Here is a 20,486-nt window from a genome sequence, read left to right as displayed (position 1 = left end):
ATGGATCAATGAGAAAACAAGGACAATAAAGGATTCATGAAACCAGTAGATCCTGTTGGTAATACTATTTCATAAGAAAACTAGAGGTCGCCCTAGAATTGCAAAATATAAAGAGGATCTACTTTCCATTCTATCACCTTAGAGACGACCTAGAATTGCAAAATGTAGCATCCCTTTGAATAAACCTTCTATTAGAACCACCTCCCACTCTTGACTCTCCAATATTAACACTAAAATGTCATTTCTTAACCCGACATCCATCGATGAATAAATGCTTCGGTTCTTGAATTAGTAAGATGTCCTTTTTCACTTCTTCACACCACATTTCTGGCATGTTCATCTTTAGCAGGATTTCTTAGCACCTTGTGTTCAAAGATAAAATCTCCATAGTTAATCTCAGCTTTAGGTGATTACAATTATTTGTAGTTGTTGAAATGGAGCACAATTAAGTTTTTCCCCTTCTAAAACCTTTCTCCTTCCTGGTTTCTTCTTCACTTGTTTTTTCACCTTTTATCATTATAATATTATATTTTCATTTCTGCATTGAGGTTGGCACCAGAGCAACACTGGAGATCCTTCCAACTAACAGGAAATTGTTGATATCACTAGCTGTGGCTGTATGGATGACATCATCAGCCCTATGGTTAACCACTAGCCCAGTCTAAGAAATCTCTATATTCCAATAGAGAATGAATTCAGGGACTTCTTCATGAGGATTATTTAGTGATTTTATCTGAATAAAAGGTAGTAGAACATTGTGTATCTAGACTTCTTTGGTTGAAGAATCTAACAGGAGAGTTGGGGATTATTTTTCATTCACCTATGAAACTGTATTGCGGCAATCAAGCTGTGTTTAATATTGCCTATAATCCAATCTAGCATGATAGGACCAAACATATTTGTTGACAACCCATTTTTGCGCTCTTTGGTCTTTTTGCAGTGCTTCAAGATCCAAGCATGCTTCAGCTAACCTCTCAGTCGACCCAAGGGCATTTTTGGAATTTCACAAAAGTTTGAACTCTACAACCAGCACATTAGGTACATAGAGCCCTAAAATCCAAATCCAACGAGACCATGATCATCCAAACCAAACACCGTTTACCCCTTCATCTTAAGACCCAAAGCCAGAACCAATTCTAGTCATCTAATTGGATCATTTTGATCTTGAACCTCATATCACGTCGAATCAGAAATCTGAAACCATAGGTACATAGCGTCAAAAATTCCAAATCCGTCGACACCAAGATCACCTAATTTCAATACCGTTTACCCCTTTCATCTTAAGACCCAAAGTCGGAACCAATCCCGATAATCGGGGTCATTTTGATTCTGAATCTCATCTCCCATCAAATCAGAAATCCAAGATCACAGGTATGTAGAGCCGAACAATCCAAATCCGAGGGCATCCAAATCACCGAAATCCGACATCGCTTACCCCTTCATCTTAGGACCCAAAGCCAAAACTGATTCCGATCGTTTAACCGGGGTCATTTTGATTCTGAATCTCATCTCCCGTCAAATCAAAAATCCGAGACCATAGGTATATAGAGCCCAACAATCCAAATCCAATGACACCATTTACCCTTTCATCTTAAGACTCGAAGCCGGAACCGATTCTAATCGTCCGATTGGGATCATTTTTTATCTTGAACCATATGCTACATGAAACCAAAAATCCAACCTTGTAGATGCCTAGAGCTCCAAATTCCGAGTCCAAGGATACCAAGATCGTCCAATTCCGACACCATTAACCTTTCCATCTTGTAACCCAAATCTAGATTTGATCCAAGCCCTCCATTTGGAATCCTCTTCACTACAAATTCGAACCTAGGGAACCTCACGACCAGATCTTTCCCTCAGCCTCCAGAGCCATCTTAGAATTTAAAATTTAACCAGATAAGGAGCCACAATCAATTAAGCCAATCACCTAAACTTGGAATGCTAAATTTAGGTAAATTGGTGAAATTTTCCACCTATTGTCTTGATTGATTGAGAGGATCTCTCCCAAAGCTATCTTGGTAGCCCCTTTCCTCAATCAATCTCCCTCCAAAAACCCTTTAAACCTTTAAACCTCAGCCATATATCTCCTAAATCTCAAATCTCAGCCCTCCATTCCCTTCTAGAATCTTCCCCAAAAATCTATAAATACCCTCCTTTTCTCACACACAAGGACACACATTCTAGCCTAGGGAGAAACCCATGCAAGCACACTCCCACAACCATTAGCCACATCCTTAAGCTCCCTCTCTCTTCCATCCACATCCTACACTTCGAAAAAACTCTTTTCTTCAACCCACACACATCCTGGAAGCACAAGAAACACCCCTTGGACGCTATGAAGCAAAGCAAGGAGAATGCTTGAGATCAAACAATGCAGCAGTGGTATGACAACTCTTATGTCAGTCTTTCTATACCATTTGGGCCACAACCAATAGTTCTATCTACCAAAAAATCTGAATATTTCCATAAGAATGGAGAGAGGTTTTGAATGTATGAATGATGCTGAAGGGTCATGCATCGAGTGTCAATTAATCATAAAACTCAGAGTTACAGGATACGGTGGTAGATAGTTATAATGGTTTTCTCTCATTCTTGGATTTTTCTATGGGTTTACTTAAATAACTGAATTTTCACTCAAGCAATCACAAACAGAATACCAAGTAAGTCATCTTCTTGTAATGTAAAATGTTGATTACTAGTGAATTATCTTGCATGTATTAGTAGATCCACTTGCTGGATTGGAAAGTAGCTTGGTAATCCTATTTTGATCAACATGCACTCTCATTCTATTTGTTCATTTTTCTTTGCATGAATAAATAGGCATCAGGATTTTGCATGATAATGGTCACTTTCATCACATCTTAGTTGTAGGATATAGAATTACTTCTTACCTAAACTGCCGGTAGTGGATTTACATATTGGCATTGTTAATTAACTGAATATTAGGATTTACACTCTTTGATGGAAATCTAAACTGCTAGTAGTGGATTTCAACTGTAACTAAAATTGTTTTTGCAAAATGTATTTATATGAAAAAGTTTTGCAAAAAAAGGTTTTAATCCTGGGATCCACCTGAGCAAAGAGTGTGGCACTGCACCTTGTAGTCAAGGGAGAGGTCCTTCCCTATCGGGTAGTATTGTGATCATTATGAGCTGAGAAGTTAAGTGTAAGAGACCATTACAGGGCTGATTACCTGATGGCTTTTATCTCACTTAAGTCCATTATCGTTGGATCTTTATAGGGTGGCTGAATCTAGGGATCATTTAGGTGTAAATATTGGACCCAGACTAAGCCCATGCTGATTGGATCAAGGGTTCACTGCTCTGAGCAGTAAATTCGGCCTAACCTCTTTTAGAGGTGGGTCCGGACCCTTATGAACTTGAGGGAAACCTTTGTGGGGTCCCACGGCATACAATATCAGGCCTAAAGTGGCCATGCAACACCTAGGGTCGTGAGCCTTTGAATAAAATGGGCCAAAGGCCCATAATTAATAAGATTAATTAAGTAGTCACATTACAAAATATGGGTCTGGTATTGTGTATGCAGCACTTATCCTCTCAAGGGGATAATGTTTAATTGTTAAATGAGTCCAGATCTAATTCAGATTTGGATAATCTCCTAATTATATTAGGAGAGTTCTCCATTAAGAGATAAAAGAAGAGGGTGAATTAGACTTGTACACCTTTCTCTTTTGTTCCCTCTTCTTCTCTTTTGTCTCCCAAGAAACGCTATCGCGACCTAGGCTTTCAAGAATTGATTTTGATCAGTTTTATTCTCTATATTTTTCAAGAAAAATACAGGAGAATATCAGGCTCAATTACCCTACTCAATCCAAGCAAGTTGGAAAGTAGATTTGCTGAAATCAAGTGTTGTTGAATCGGTCCTCTGTACATTGCGCAATCTTCAGTTGGAGGCTGGTTTTAGGACTGATATTGGGTGTGAACTTCCACCTTGGGAGCTGCGAATTGTGGTCTCCGTATCAGGTATCATCTCCCTTCTCCTTGGTTTCAAATCTAGTCCAATCGATGCAAGAACGATCCTGAAATTTTAGATTTCAAATTTATTGAGAAATCGGTTCCCGAAAAGGTTAGAAAAAATTTTGAAATTCCGTCCAGCCATCAAGCATGGTTCGGCCTGAAGGGATGAGATATCCATCGTATGGATGCCCGAATCTTGCGGAATAGAATGGGTGAATTTAAAAATTTCTCTCCATCCTACTAGGAAACGTATTCCCTTATTTTAGAAAAATCATATTTTTCAAGGATCAATCTTGAATCAAGAACCGAACCAAATCTGAACAAAAGCAGTAGGAGAGGGATATACCTGATACAAAGAAATAATATCTCCCAACGAAGGTGTTCACACCCAAGGAAGGATCCAAAGACTGCTCCCACTGAAAATGGCGCAATGCAGGATAGAGCAGAATCAACAGTGTTCTTCCCAAGAACCTAATCCTTCGCAAGAATTAGCAGGATGGCACGTGAGCATAGCTTCCAATCAGTCCCTTCACAAGAAACTGATACCAAGATCCAATCTTGATTTCTCCCACCTAACTGGAGATCGAATTGGCAGGTGAGGTAGTGGCAGGAAGAAGGCGGCAAGAAAGAATTTCGCAGGGTTGCTGAATTCTTCCTTTTGTGATTTCAGCTCTGAAGAGGATGTGAATGTATATCTACTAAAGGCTGCCGCCCCCTCCTCCTTTTATAAGCTTAAAGGGATTAGCTCCTAATCCCATTAGGAGTTGCTGATTCAAATCATATTTGAATGTATATCATACTAAAGACTAGATCAGCCTTCTCCTAACCTCATTAGGAGGTTTCCAGATCTGAATCACATTTAGATCAGGACTCTCTGAGTGGATAGGGTTAAGACCCAATCTTATTTGCTAATCCACTCTCAGAATTTGCCCCTTATTTAATTGATCATATCAGCCCAGTTCGAAATGGGCTTTAGGCCCATTAAGGTTATGTGCTCACTTAACCTTCCAAACTACTGCCCAGTTGGGCTTCCTTGTACGACATGGGACCCAAACATTGATCTACACATCAGCCACATAGGTTCAGCCCAGCCTTTGTTACAAGGCCTGGCCAAATACACTGTTATGGACAGTGCACCCCCTGAAACCCATCACATGGGCTCTATGGGCCCAATAGTTACCCTAAGTGGTCCCTGGGCCAAACCACCTTGTAACACCCAGGGACTGTGGGCAGATGCAAAATTAGCCCATCAGGTATTACCCTAAATGGTCTTACACTTAACCTCTCAGCCCATAATGATCAAACATTGCCCGACAAGAGAGGACCACTCCCTCGGCTGCAAGGATCAGTGATGCACTCTCTACTCACATGAATCCCGGGAATTAAAACCTTTTGCAAACGTTTGAAAACCATTATATATATACTTTTATATCTCATATAAAATATACTTTTATATCTCAAATCTTGTTAAGGGCGTTTGATCTTAAATTAATTTTGTTAAATCCAAAAATTTATTTAGAATTGTTCTTTATTTATTTTTTATTTAATGGACTGTTCGAACCTGGAGATCGCAGTGCAGATTTGGCGCAGATAGTCTGCGCACCCTTTTTTCTTCCTTTTATTATTATTCGGTCTGTAAATAATTTTTTTTTTTTTTCTAGACTGAATGTATAGGATTTGATCAAGAATGTAATTAATTTATAGAAATAGGATTTCTGTTTTATTTATTTTCTTGATTAAAGAAGAAGGAAGAAGATGGCGGTGCTGGAGATTCGCAGATGGAGAAATCGCCTACTACGATTTACAATTTATGAGACAGTAACTTATGTGTTTAACATTTGTTTTGCAGGTGGTACGAACAGTCCATATTTTGATTTGTGATTGTCAAAAATAAAAAATTATTAATTTCAGATCTCTTTTGAATTAATTCTTGAATTGAAAATCAGTTTTGGACCATTTCGGACTAGATTGGACCAAAACTGTTTGGACCGAATCTGAGATTCGAAGGGGGCTATTTTTCAGTCCATATTTCTCACACTGATTATTCCAAATCTGATGTTCAATTACAGGGATTAATTCGGCCCACCTGTAAAGCCCAGTTTTAAAGGTTAAAACTGCAAAAGCCCATTATTATGAGAAAAGCTGTATGGGCCGAACTACTAACTGCAATTCAGCCCATACACCTAGTAAACATTAATTGTTAATGCTTTAAGTTTTAAATGGGCCATTCGATGGGCTTTACAGCAGTTAATTGATTGGATCAATTCTTCCTTTACATGTGATGTTTGGATGTATGATGTGCTGCGACCATGGGCCATAAGCACTTGGCCCATGTTAATTCGTTAGTGGCTCTTGCGCACACCATGGCTGAATGCACATCATTGCCATGGTGTTCCTTAAGGTCATTGAATGACCCCTCTCTACTTGGTGGGCCCCACAACCATGAAAAGGGATGCATATGGAACCCCTAGCCGATTAAGGCCCACCAGAAATCTGACTTTGTGAAAATCAGTGGGAGCCACTTTGGTTTGACCTAAATTAGAACTAGGGCGTAATATTGTTCCCTCCAAGCAAATATGAGTGCGTGCGATAGGAAGATCCATTTGATGGACTCTATAAAGGCCTTCCGTCATTAGCACAATGATGGGTCCATCAGTAATGAGGAAACACACCATAAAATTGGGCTATCCATTTGCTGTTGGATCTGTTAGAGTGTTTCATTAGATGATAGGGGCGTCATAGACCGATGTGGGAGGGGCTTCACTAGAAAATGGGAACTCTCTCACGGTACCTTGGTGTAACCTGAATATGATGGGTGTGCACTCACTAGACAGAAAGGTTTACCTGAAAACGGCTCTGAACCTTGTCTGACAGAGGCCAAAGGGAAACTCATCCGATGAGTGAATATGATCCGTCACAGAAAGGTGGTGGGGTTATGCAGCTGAAACAGTTGGCTTCACGCATCTATGTGATTTCCCACATTTCCAGAGACATTCCGTCGTCTCCGTCACTGAGAAGGGAGGGAAAATCTCAGAGATGAATAAATGGGAATGGAACATAGATTAAAAGCCATATCTATGTAGGTAACATGAATCAAACTAAGGTTGTGGACTAGCGTTTTTGTTGTTTTATCATAAAATGGCAAACGGTCAATTTGCAAAGCTTCTAGACGATAACAAGCTTAAGGGTCCAAATTAGGCCGACTGGTACAGAAATCTTATGCTGGTCCTAACTTTTGAAAAGTTAGATAAGGTGGTGAAAAATCCTGCCCCGGAACGTCTGGGTGGTAGGGCTTCTGAGGCCCGTAGGAGGGACTACCAAGATTGAGAGGATAAGAACTCCCTAGCCCGTTGTTTTGTCATTGCTTCATTAGACAACTCAATACAGAGGCAGTTCGATCATATCGAACTAGCCAAGGACATATTGGACAGTCTAAGAACAATGTATGAAGAGCAGAACCATTCTACTCGACAGAAGGTCCTGAAATTGTTCATGACCGCACAGATGTCCAAGGGGCAGAAAGTTCCTGACCATTGTCTTCGGATGATGGGATACATTAACGAACTTGAAGCTCTTGGATCCGGGCTAGATCTTGGCACGCAAGTGGATGCCATCCTAAATTCTTTGCCCTCTTCCTTCAATGCGTTCACTATTAACTACAATATGAATTAGCTGAATGTCAGCGTCCAGGAACTCAACAATATGTTGCAGAGGGCCGAGGATCTTTTAAAAAAGGATGAGCCTGTGGTTATGCTTGCTGAAACTAACAAATCGGGCAAGAAAAAGAGAAAGGCAAAGAAGCCCCAGAAGAAAACTGCCAAACCCAAGAAGCAAAAGAACAAGGCATCTGATGTCTGTCATTTCTGCAAACAAACCGGCCACTGGAAGAGGAACTGTCCTGCCTACCTGGAATCTAAGAAAGGTAACATCGAAACTTGTGTCATAGAAACTAACATGTTATTACTTCTGTGTCCTGGTGTGTTGACTCCGGGGCTTCAACTCATGCGTGTAACACACTCCAGGGGTTCAAAGTTAGCAGAAGATTGAGTGATGGCGAAGTGACACTATTCCTGGGAACGACTGCAAATGTTGCAGCTGCGGCGATAGGAACCGTAGAATTAGTTTTTAGAGAAGGAGTCATTGTACTTAAAGATTGTCTTTATGTACAGAACTTGAGAAGAAATTTAATTTCTGTTTCTAAACTGTGTGCTGATGGATATACTGTTTATTTTAGTAATATGATTACTGTTAAACGGAAAAACAAATTCATCGCATGCGGGGAACTGGAGAATGGTCTCTATGTTCTACATCCTTCTCTAGAAACTAACCTAACCGAAACTATGTCGGTCGAAAATCCCAAGAAAAGGAATCGTGATACAATTAATCCCACGTGCCTCTGGCATTACCGACTTGGCCATATCGGTATTGACCGAATCACAAGACTGGTAAAGGATGGTCCTTTGGATTTTCTAACCGTAGAAAATCCTCCCACTTGTGAGCCTTGCCTTCAAGGTAAGATGACTAAGCGGCCATTTGACGGTAAGCCTGAAAGATCTGGAGGCACACTTGACCTAATACATACTGATGTATGTGGTCCCCTAAGTGTTAGGACACGGAATCAACACGTGTACTTCATCACCTTTACAGATGATTTTTCACGATATGGTTATGTGTACCTAATGAGACACAAGTCTGAATCCTTTGAAAAGTTCAAAGAGTTCAGATAGGAAGTCGAGAAACAGTTAGGGAGAGAAGTTAAGGCCCTTCGATCGGATCGAGGTGGCGAGTATCTCTCTGACGAATTCAGGGACTACTTAAAGGACAATGGGATAATGTCACAACTAGCTCCTCCTGCTACACCACAACTCAACGGTGTTTCAGAGAGGAGGAATAGGACCTTGTTGGACATGGTCCGGTCACTTCTCGTACGCTCAGAATTACCCACATCCTTTTGGGGATATGCATTAGAGACTGCTATCTACGTGATGAATCGGGTTCCAACCAAATCAGTTCCGAAAACTCCATATGAACTATGGACCGGAAGGAAGCCAAGTGTAAGACACTTGAAGATTTGGGGTTGTCCTGCACCGTTAGAAGAACAAGTGCGGACAAGTTGGAATCCAAAACCAGTCGTTGCCTATTTATATGCTACCCAAAGGATTCAGTGGGTTATCTATTCTATGACCCAAGTGAGCAGAAAGTGTTCTGCAGTCGAAACGCCCAGTTCTTAGAATCCGATTACATCATGGACACTCACCGTCAGGAAATAGTTCTTGATGAGGAGAGCTCGCGAGCAGTGGGAGTTGTCCCACAAGTTTCAGGTAGTGACCAACCTAGAAGGTTCACCCGGGTATCCAGACCACCAATCCGATATGGTTATGACCAGGATACCTACCTGGTGGAAGCCCTGACTAGTGAAGAGGATCCCGTGACTTACGTGGAAGCTATGTTAGACATAGATTCCCAGAAGTGGGTGGAGGCCATGAGAGCTGAGATGGACTCGATGGAGACCAATGGTGTCTGGACTCTAGTAGATCCGCCCTCCGGGGTAAAAGCAATTGGTTGCAAATGGATCTACAGGAGGAAGAAGGGCCCTGATGGCAGGATTGAGACCTACAAAGCTCGCTTGGTGGCGAAAGGGTATACTCAGAAAGAAGGCATCGATTATGAGGAAACCTTTTCGCCCGTGGCCATGCTCAAGTCCATTAGGATCCTACTAGCTGTAGCAGCATACCATAACTACGAGATTTGGCAAATGGATGTCAAAACCGTGTTCCTGAATGGAGATCTTAGTGAAAATATCTACATGCAGCAGCCGCAAGGCTTCATTGTTGCTGGTCAGGAACACATGGTATGTAAACTCAATAGATCCATATATGGACTTAAGCAGGCTTCTAGGAGTTGGAACATCCGTTTTGGTTCTGCCGTCAAAACATTTGACTTTGAGCAGAATCCGGATGAGCCCAGTGTTTACAGGAAGTCCAATGGGGATAAGATTACCTTTTTAGTATTGTACGTGGACGATATCCTACTCATTGGAAATGATGTAGGAATGTTGACTTCGGTCAAGGTATGGTGTCATAGCAGTTCTCCATGAAAGATCTTGGAGAAGCCTCATATATACTGGGCCTTCGACTCTATAGAGATAGATCGAAGCGGATAATCGGATTATCTCAGGCTGCTTACATTGACAAAATTGTCAAAAGGTACAGCCTGGAAAACTCCAAGAAAGGAAATGTTCCTTTCAGACATGGAGTAACTCTCTCCAAGAAGATGTCTCCCAAGACTTCTGAGGAGATTGAGGGCATGAGAGACGTTCCCTATGCCTCAGCCGTAGGGAGCATCATGTATGCCATGCTGTGCACTCGCCCGGACATAGCTTAGGCGGTGAGTGTGGTAAGCAGATTCCAGGCTAACCCGGGGCAGGAGCATTGGACTGTTGTGAAGAACATACTTAAATACTTTCGAAGGACAAAAGAGTTTTGTCTGGTATTCGATGGTAGTTCACTGCAAGTTCTGGGGTATACCGAAGCCGATTTTCAGTCGGATCCAGATGATAGAAAGTCTACATCTAGGTATGTTTTCACGATAGGATCGTGTGTTGTTTGCTGGAAAAGCAGCAAACAGGGGTCCACTGCAGACTCCACAGCCGAGGCCGAGTACATTGCCGCAAGTGAAGCTGCCAAGGAAGCCGTGTGGATGAAGAAATTCATTCACGAATTGGGAGTGATCCCGTCCAGCACATCACCCATCCCGTTGTTGTGTGACAACAATGGAGCGACCGCCCAGGCTAAAGAGCCTCGGGCCCACTCGAAGTCAAAGCACATTGAGAGGAAGTACCATGTACTGCGGGAGATCGTTGGTAGAGGGGACGTCCTAATTCAGAAGGTAGCATCAGCGGATAATGTGGTAGACCCATTGACTAAGCCACTGACACAGAAGGTGTTTGAGAAACACGTGGAAAGTATGGGACTCCGGCTTGTACCAGATTGGACTTAAGTGCAAGTGGGAGCTGTTAGACAGTCTTGTATGCCCTTAGCTTCAATCGGATTTGATGTAGTTTTGTTATTTGGTGGAAATAAATTAAAGTGCATGTTTGATTCATGTTGTTTGGTATAATTCTATGTAAGACCCTAAAACTGGACACTTATAGAAACTCGTGTTAGTTTTAAATGTTCACAGCCATTGGATAAGTCTGGGGAGATTTATCCTGCCAAGGCTGATACTGATGTGCCACCAAGTGTTGGGATGGCTTGTTTTGGCCATCAGGGTAAGACCCAAGGCACATGCAGTATGGGATTGCTTGAACCCTTGAACCGGACCAAATTTCCAGTGTTTCACTAGACCTTGGAGACAGATGGGCAAAACTGAAAAGTTACACCTGACCCCTAGACTCGATTATGACACATCACTAGGTGTCGGATCAGGTTGTCTTTGATGTGTCAATCAGTGAGATCCTTAGTGGGGGTCAAAACCTGGACATGTTGGGGCAGTCTGAGAATTCATCTGAGTGAATGGTCATAGTGACAGGATCAGCCCCTTTGTCGGACAATGGTAATGATCGGTCATGCACTCTCTCTGATGGAAACCAAACTGCCGGTAGTTGATTTCAAATGTTGGAATTTTGTTTTGCAAATTTAATATATATATGTATATGTACGGTTTCAAAAAGATTTGCAAAAGGTTTTAATTCCCAAGATCCATGTGAGTAGAGAGTGCGGCACTGTTCCTTGCAGCCGAGGGAGAGGTCTTCTCTTGTCGGGCAGTGCTTGATCATTAAGGGCTGAGAGGTTAAGTGTAAGACCATTTAGGATAATACCTGATGGGATAATCTTGCACCTGCCCACAGTCCCTGGGTTTTTATAAGATGGCTTGGCCCAAGGACCACTTAATGTAAGTGTTGGGCCCATAGTGTCCATGTGATGGGCTCAAGGGGGTCACTGAGTCTTTCAGTGAATTCGGCTGGGCCTTGTAATAAAGGCTGGGCCAAACCCATGTGGCTGGTGTGTAGATCAATGCTTGGGTCCCACGCCATACAAAGAAGCCCAACTGGGCAGTAGGTTGGAAACTGGTTAAATACTGAACACTTAATGGGCCAAAAGCCCATTTCGAACTGGGCTGATATGATCACCAGTTCATGGTGCGAATTTGAGATTACTGTTAGTAAAAGGATTGGGTCTTTGACCTTATCCACTCTAAGAGACCAAATTCAAATTAGATTTGAATCTGGTAACCTCCTGATAAGATCAGGAATTAACTAACTTAATCTGCAGATAGGATTAAGATTAACCTCTATCCAAATACTGATTTGGATTGGGATAACTCCCAAAAATATTGGGAGGTTTCTTAATCAAGAAGAAAGAGGAGAAAACTCTAGCAGAAATATCAGATTTCAAACTAGGGGTTTTGAGAAAGCAAGAAACACATCCTGTAATCTGAGATTTGATCTCTCACAGACTCTAGAGAGAAGAGACAATTCTGCCCTCTTCATCCCTAGACTTCTCCTCCTTCAGCCGCTGCCACTACCTGTTGGAAGATTGGATCTTTGCAGCAACAGGAAGTCAAGAAAGCAGTTCTTGACAATAGTCTTGCAAGAAAGACAATAGGATTCAGTGTTCAAGGTTTCCCGAGGGTTCTTGTGAAGAATCCAGTGTCTAGGACGCACCCTGTTGGAAGATTGGTTACTTCTTTGGGCGTGAACACCAACTTTGGGAGATAATATTTCTCCGGATCAGGTATAACCCTTCCTGTTTCCTTTTGGTTCAGACCTGGTTTGTTTATGGTTCAAGTAGGATACTTGAATAAAGTATTCTAAATTTAGGGAATATGATTTCCAGTTGGAAGAAGGTAGGAAATTTTTTTGAAATTCGCCCCCATTCCGCACCCTTCTTGGCGTCCATTAGATGGATCATACCATTCTTTCATCCAACACCTAGTGCAGTATCATAATCGAGTCTAGGGGTCAGGTGTAACATTCCAGTTTTGCCCATCAATCTCCAAGGTCCAGGGCAATACTAGAAATTTGGTCCGATTCAAAGATTCAATTAATCCTACATTGCATGTGCCTTGGGTCTCACCCTGACGGTTGAGACAAGCCGCCCTAATAATTGGCAGCACACCAGTGTCAGCCTTGGCAGAATAAATCTCCCCAGACTTATCCAATGGCTGTGAACATTCTAAACTAACACGAGTCTCATAAGTGTCCAATTTAAGAGTATTACACAAAAACACACCACAGGAACATGAATCAAATATGTACTTTATTCATTTACAGTAAATTCATAATGTACATCATTCTGATTGGAGCTAAGGGCATGCAACTGTCTAACACAACCACCCATCAGATAGATTCTAACCGTATTCCAACACATAGTCCATCACTTAGGATTTCGTTAGCTTTAATTTCTATAGCAAATAATTAGTTTTTAGTTCATGTATCCTCCACTCACTTGTTTCAATGATAGATTATGACTTGCATGATTTACCTAGCTATTTGAACATTCTCTCTTCATTTGATATTGTCATTTCTTTAGTTTATTTCTTTTAGTAGTTTTAATATTATTTGTCCATTACTATTAAAGTGGGTGCTAATTTTTAAGGCCCAAAATTATTAAAAATCATCCTTGGAACATTGGTGAAGTAGAGATTGGTTTAACCGGGCGTGTGCAGGGTGCCTAACACCTTTCCTCACTTTACCTTGGTCCTTGAACCCATCAAACCTATATCCCCATTGGGCAACGAGTCACCAAGAAAACAAAATGTTTTCTTCAAAATTTTCTAGAACATGGAATTATTTAATAAACCTTCAAGAAATCATCAAAAGAAGTATAGTTGCACACTTGGGCTGTGTTTGGTTTGAAAGAAGAGGAACAGAAAGGAAGGGAAACCTATTTTATATGAGCCACTGCTACCACTGTTTAAAGTTGCATGAGCTTAAAATTTCCCTTCCTTTTAATAGGAGAAAATTAAGAGACTTTAATAAGTATCCTTTTCTTCATTCCCCTTTTATTCTTTTATCCATCTTCTCTTCATTAAATATGCCACTTTCCATATTTTAGGAAAATATTTTAATAAATTTATAAACAATAGCAAAGAACTTTATAAGTCAAATAGGATAAAACTATGAGACTTTAATAAGTTCCTCATTGGTTCTTTTAGGAAAATATTTAAAAAAAAATATGAGAATTTAAAAAAAAATGAAAAGTTTTTAATAATATTCTAAAGTTTTAAACCAAAATATAATTTATCAATGAAATTAAAACATCACTGACATCCAAAAATTTTGGAGATATTTGGAAAAAAAAGATTCCCAAAAAACTTTGCATCGTCACCTAGAAAAAGGGGGATATTCAAGGGAAATTTCACCAAATATTGCCAATATTCAAACCATGCTTAATCCACAATGCAAATGGAAGGAAAATGATAAAAGAGTAAAAACAAAAAAAAATCAGGATGCGAACTCAAATCATTTACACTCTCATACATTTGCATCACCGCAAATGAAATTGCATAGCAAACAAACAAGGCCTATATAGCATAATATGTAGCAATATTTGTCTTTTAGGTAATGAATAAACAATTAAAATTTTTCATTTCAATATTACCAACTCGTGATGGTTCAGTTAGTAAGTTCTCTGGCTAGTTGTAGCAGAGACATGGGATCAAATCCTGTTGCCTCATGGATTGGGGAGATTATGGATTTGGGGGATGGCTATCCTTCATTGTGTGGCCCCTTGAAAAAAGAAGTTCTAGGTCTGATACCCAGAGAACCCTACAGATTACAGGATCTACAGGTTTTTTTTTCCTGCTTTCCAAGTTTCTAAATATGATAAATCTTTGCTATCGTTCAATGTTGCATATTGGGTGTTGCTATGAGGTGATACAAAAACTCTACTTTGGGGCTAACATTGACCAATAACCAGTAAATAAACATCTTGTAACTGAATCCTTTCAGATACTCTTACTGTTTTGCCCTATGAAACCAGTCAAGTAGAAAACATCCCTTGTGTCTACTCCATTAGATTAAAACCTAATTCAACTTCCCTTTTGTCCCATTTTAATAGATTTGCACTACAGTAATTCTTCTCGAATTCCCACTTTCTTGTGCTTGGGTTTTTGTTAAGTATTCTGTGTGTATTGATAAAGGTCCCCTCATTCTTTAACCAGCAATTTAGATCCTTTAACTTGAATCCTAACATGACATTGCCCAAGTCATATAATACTTGTACCATTCAATATAAACCCTAGACAAACCAAATTTCATGGTTGCACATGCTTTCCTAGACTTTCATAAACCACATTTGTTAAAAATAGTCTATCAGACCTCAAGGAAGCATCAGTAACATAATTCAACATTAAATGAGCTTCTTTAACTACTTGTTAATTTCTTTAAATTATGAAAATTTTCCTCAAACTCTCAAGCCTGAATTTCAATTAAAAAAATGAAAGACTTTTTCTACATTTATGTTACGTATCCAGTGACTTTTTTCATTATCAATCCAATAAATACAGTACATACCTCCTTCCAAGGGCTTGCAAATAATTCTGTATATTTCCAATCAGTAATGCAAAAAGTAAGAGGCCAAGTCCAATAATTGCCATGGTAAAAAGAACTTCCCATACAAAATCACTAGGAACTTGGTTTCCGGCAAGCGTGCTGATTTGCTAATGCATTACCACCAAAAAAGAAAACATAGTTCCAATTAGTAGTATGTGCGATAAATAGTCAAATGGCAAATAACAAAATTCTAGGTAAGTAATATTTAGAAAAAAAACACTCTACTCATTCAGACAACTTTATGTTTCAAACCATCAAACAAATATAAGAAACTAAGGTTAACAAACAAAATAATATGCTGCAAATTTGTACAATGAACTTAGTCAAAACTACATGATAGAGTGAGCTCAAGTAACATTTGAACCTCATAGAAATGTGCAAATTATTCTAATAGATCAACCAAACAATCTATTACACAAAAAAAAGCTAAAACATTAACCTGGTCTAAACACATAAACAGACATATGAAACTAACACAAACCGTATAGACGACCCAATCTTGAGACATTTGCTCCTATAGTTAAGATGACTTCAGTCAGGGTTTTACTTTCTCTAGCAGCTACTTTTGACTGGCCCCTACACAAGTTCGATGTTAAAAATGCCTTCTTGAATGGAGAACTTCGTGAAGAGGTCCATATGTCTCTACCTCCAAGAGTGTATGGGAAAGAAATGAAAGGCAAGGTGTGTAAACTACACAAATCTATTTATGGTCTCAAACAATCTCCTCGGGCTTGGTTTGAGAGATTTCGGGCTGCTCTTGTCTCTTTTGGATACATTCAAACACAATCTGATCATACACTGTTCTTGAAGAGAAATGACTCTCTAGTGACCTTCTTGATTGTTTATGTTGATGCTATTGTGGTCACGGGTAATGACATTTAAGAGGCCAGTAAACTAAAAGCATTTCTCAACTCCGAATTTGAAATCAAAGATTTGGGAGGTCTTCGGTATTTCCTAGGCATTGAAGTCGAGTTATTGATGTGAGATGGATCCAGAAAAAAGGAGGTTCCAGCTATAATCCAGAAACGATTCGTGTATATATTTCACAGAAACGTGAAATCAGAGTAGGTAATAAAGTAGTTGGAAGACATGGGAATAAAGGTATCATTTTAAAAATTTTGCCTAGACAAGATATGCCTTATTTGTAAGATGGAACACCTGTTGATATCCCTATGGGGGTTGTGAAGGGAGGGCCCCAATTGGTAGAAAAAAACCCACAACCCTTTGGGGTTATTCATCTTCGGATTCCTATCTAATGATCCAAGAAGTAATCCTGGACATGAGGATTAAAAAAAAATAAGGGGTTTCTCATTTTCCTTAATTTATTATTTATTTCTGAATTTTCTTATGATTTTATCTATTCCACACATTTAACTATGATAAAAGGTAAAAGAGGCTCAAGATCTTTTTAGAATTCGAAAGAAAAATCTCAAGTCATCAGAGGAAACAGAAAGGGAGGGATTCGAACCCTCGGTACAAAAACTCGTACACTCGATCTAAGGATGGTATATTCATATCTCAGCACAAATATGTCTTTGATCTTCTTGCTAAAACTGGTAAACTTGGAGCTAAACCCATCTCCACTCCCATTGATCCTAATCATAAGCTTTCTGCCACAAATGGTGAACTTTTGTCTGATAAGGGAGTGTTTCAAAGACTGCTTGGGAAGCTGTTATACCTTTGCATGAATCGACCAGATATTTCCTATACAGTCAGTGTTATTAGTCATTTTATGCATTCTCTCAGAGATACTCATCTAGCTATTGTAGAAAGGGTTCTATGCTACTTGAAAGGTACTCCAGGGAAAGGTATTCTATTTGCTAAGCATGGTTGCATGAAGTTGGAAGCCTTTATTGATGTAGATTGGGCAGGATGTATTGATGACAGAAGGTCCACCTCTAGTTATTGTGCTCTGGTTGCTGGGAATATTGTGTCTTGGAGGAGTAAGAAACAATCAGTAATTGTCGGAATTACTTTGGCTACGATCCCTTCTAGAAGAATTGGGGGTGGACTACGAGAAACCAATGATGCTCTATTGTGATAACCAAGCTGCTATCAACATTGCACATAATCCTGTTCAACATGACAAAACTAAGCACATTGAGGTTGATAGGCATTTCATAAGGGAAAGAGTCTCTTCAGGAGAAGTTTGTTTACCATTTATCACATCAGAAGAGCAACTGGCTGATATATTGACCAAGGGAGTTCCCCAGGGGGAAATTGACACACTATATAAGCAAGTTGGGCATGATTGACATCTATGCTCAGCTTGAGGGGGAGTGTAAAGAGACTGGGCCGAATGGGCCCTAACAACCTTTCGTGTGATATCCTTTATTTTATCTTTTATTTTATGTTGATGGGCCTCACTTAATGGGCCTGTTATTTGTTCTTATTTTATTTTCTTTATGTAACTGCCAAGATGGCCGCCCACTTAAGGGTATACTTGTCATCATCAATATTTTAGAGATTAATAAAATAGGGTTAGAGGAGAAGGGTGATTAATTTGACCTCTTCTTCTTTTACCTCTTCTCTTCGCCATCTTCCTCTCTTATATAGATATTCAGATCTGTTCTATTTTGCTAATCACTAAGTTTAATCTTGATATTAGAGGACTGATTTACATCTAATTTTATTCACGCTGAATAAACAAATAAAATTTTGGACGAAATAGATACAACCCAAAAAAATTTTTAGTTTATTAATAAAAATTGAAATTGCACTTAATTATGTATTAAGATCCATTTAAATTATATTTAAAATGAATAGATAAGTAAAAGTTATACAATAATATAATATTTAGATTTACTACAATAAAAATTATATTGGGACTAACTATACATTTTGAAAGTAATGCTTGAGTTGGACTTGGACTACATTGACTTAGTCAAGAATGTTAAAGGGTTCTTTCTGCTACAGTTTTGTTTAACAAAGCCAGTGCACCACATGGGTCCCAACTAATAATTTATGTCAAAAATGAATTTTTCTTATTTTTTGGAAAAGATCTGAAAATTTAAGAAAGTAATTTATTTCATATATTCTAAATTGATTTTCATGTTATGGAAAATATAAGATGGATTTACCAATGATATATCAAATTCATGGATATCAAACAGCAATTTAATGTATCTTGTAGTGAATTTTTAGTAGATTGGAATGCTTAAACATTTCCTATTGCATTAATAGTAAAGTTATTGTATGATATCTAGATGTTCTAGACTCCCAATATTGTTCATTGTAATGTATCTCTCCATATAAACTACTAAAATGTGCATTTGTCATGTATTTGTACTTTATCCATGGTTATTTCATCTTTAAATTTATTGTCATTTATGTATTTGTGGGATTTATAAGAGTTTCCCCAATGTATTTGAGCATTTCCATATCTTTCCATTGCATCCATGTGTATCCAAAATTTTGAACCTTGAGTTAAACAACAAATCTTAAGAAAGCAAGATTTATAAGAATTATCTATTGCCCAGAACACAACAAAAAATGAGTGACATATATAGATTGACTTAAAGATACAAGAAGCACCTGGAAACCCCAAAACAAGGAATATATATATCTTGTAATGATACTGGATTTCCCAGTAATATTAACAGCTTGGATGTAGATTCCGTAATTAAAAGGACCATCTTTGGAAAAACAATTATTTGCATCTGTATGGTTTTTCCAGTCATTCCATTCTAGTAATGGCTCCATTTTTGGATCACCATGCCCACAATCTATGAAGTCCCTGCAATAACCAACTCGAGAAGAATCCCCCATTCCATAAGAATCACATGCATCTCTAAGGCATTGATTCACCCTCTGAAAAAAAAATAGAAAGAACAAATTAGCATACCAATTTCAGCATAAATGTTCAAAATGATTAAAATAAGTCATTGCAAATTGTCTGACTCAAAGCAAGTATACAAGTAACATGTAACAAATTATATGTGGAAAAAGAACAAATATAGAGCTAGAGGTATCAAATGCATTAGGGTTGCATAGTGCTGACAGGTCCGGATTCATTCTTTTTTTCTTATTCTTTTTTATGTATGTTCTGAATTTGTTATTAGGCCCATGGGCTATTTAGTTTATATTGAATTTGTTATTAGTTTCCTCCTCGTTAAGGGAATAAGTGTAAATTGTCTTCTCCCGCATTTTTCCCCTTATACTATTCGTTTCAGATTTCTTCTCTTCTCTTGTACATTGCATTCTTTCTTGAACGATATCTATTGTGAGTTCAGTTTATTTCATACCTGAGCATTTTGAAGTCTTCTTGGTGTGAACTTCATGCAAGTTTCAGATCAGACAATAATTGCATGGAAGAAAGAAGGCTGAGCAATTATTTACATTTGGCCTAATTCTTAGTTTTTGGAGTTCTGGTTGCTGCCCAAGGTAATGTTCTTGGAGAATTTCCTAGAAATAAGAAGAATCAGAGAAATAAAGGGAGTTTTTCAATTGGAAGGATACATTTTTATCTTTTGAAATGGAAATTGACATTTATTCAAGTTATTTTTCTTCTATAAGAAGATCAATTTCCACAAGAGTAAGTGTAGAGATCTCTGCAGAGATCAATCTAAGATTTGTTCTTCCCAAGTTAAGGGCTAGGGTTTCAGAGATGGGACTCTTTCTAGAGTTATTTTTATTTTGTGACTTGATTTGATTGGGTGTCTTTCACATTGTATGTGAGATCAATCTAAGCTGGAAACCTTTCTTGTTCTTTTTGAGAGATCGGTTAAAGAATCTCTCCTTCCTAGAGTTACCAAGTTAGATTTTCCCTTGGGAAGACCTTTTGTTGCCCAAAACTCTGATTTATACAACCCATAAGTGTTTACTTTTCATTATTTTGGTGTTTCGAATTGTTTGAAAAAGACATGGAGGCTAGTGGGAGTAATCAGAAGTCTACTGGTGATACTAAGATGGTTCTGGGAGGATGCAGTGATGGAGCAAGGTGTAGCTGAATG

At 38.9% G+C, this 20,486-nt stretch overlaps 1 protein-coding gene across 3 annotated transcripts in view; it reads right to left on the bottom strand.

The window, feature by feature from the left end:
- LOC148855465 (putative cyclic nucleotide-gated ion channel 20, chloroplastic) overlaps positions 1-20,486 on the bottom strand; it is a 162,102-nt gene that overhangs the window by 55,199 nt on the left and 86,417 nt on the right. For all 3 annotated transcript variants that reach the window (XM_088982291.1, XM_088982292.1, XM_088982293.1), the window contains 2 exons: positions 19,069-19,344; positions 15,496-15,641 (listed from right to left, as the gene is read on the bottom strand). In XM_088982291.1, coding sequence (XP_088838417.1) covers positions 15,496-15,641; positions 19,069-19,344 — 422 coding nt within the window. The remainder of the gene's footprint in view (positions 1-15,495; positions 15,642-19,068; positions 19,345-20,486) is intronic.

This window comes from Nelumbo lutea, chromosome 4 (assembly GCF_056320005.1).
Source record: "Nelumbo lutea isolate HS-2025 chromosome 4, American lotus-T2T, whole genome shotgun sequence".
In the NCBI taxonomy this organism is placed as follows: domain Eukaryota; kingdom Viridiplantae; phylum Streptophyta; class Magnoliopsida; order Proteales; family Nelumbonaceae; genus Nelumbo; species Nelumbo lutea.
This window is presented reverse-complemented; position numbering and strand designations above follow the sequence as displayed.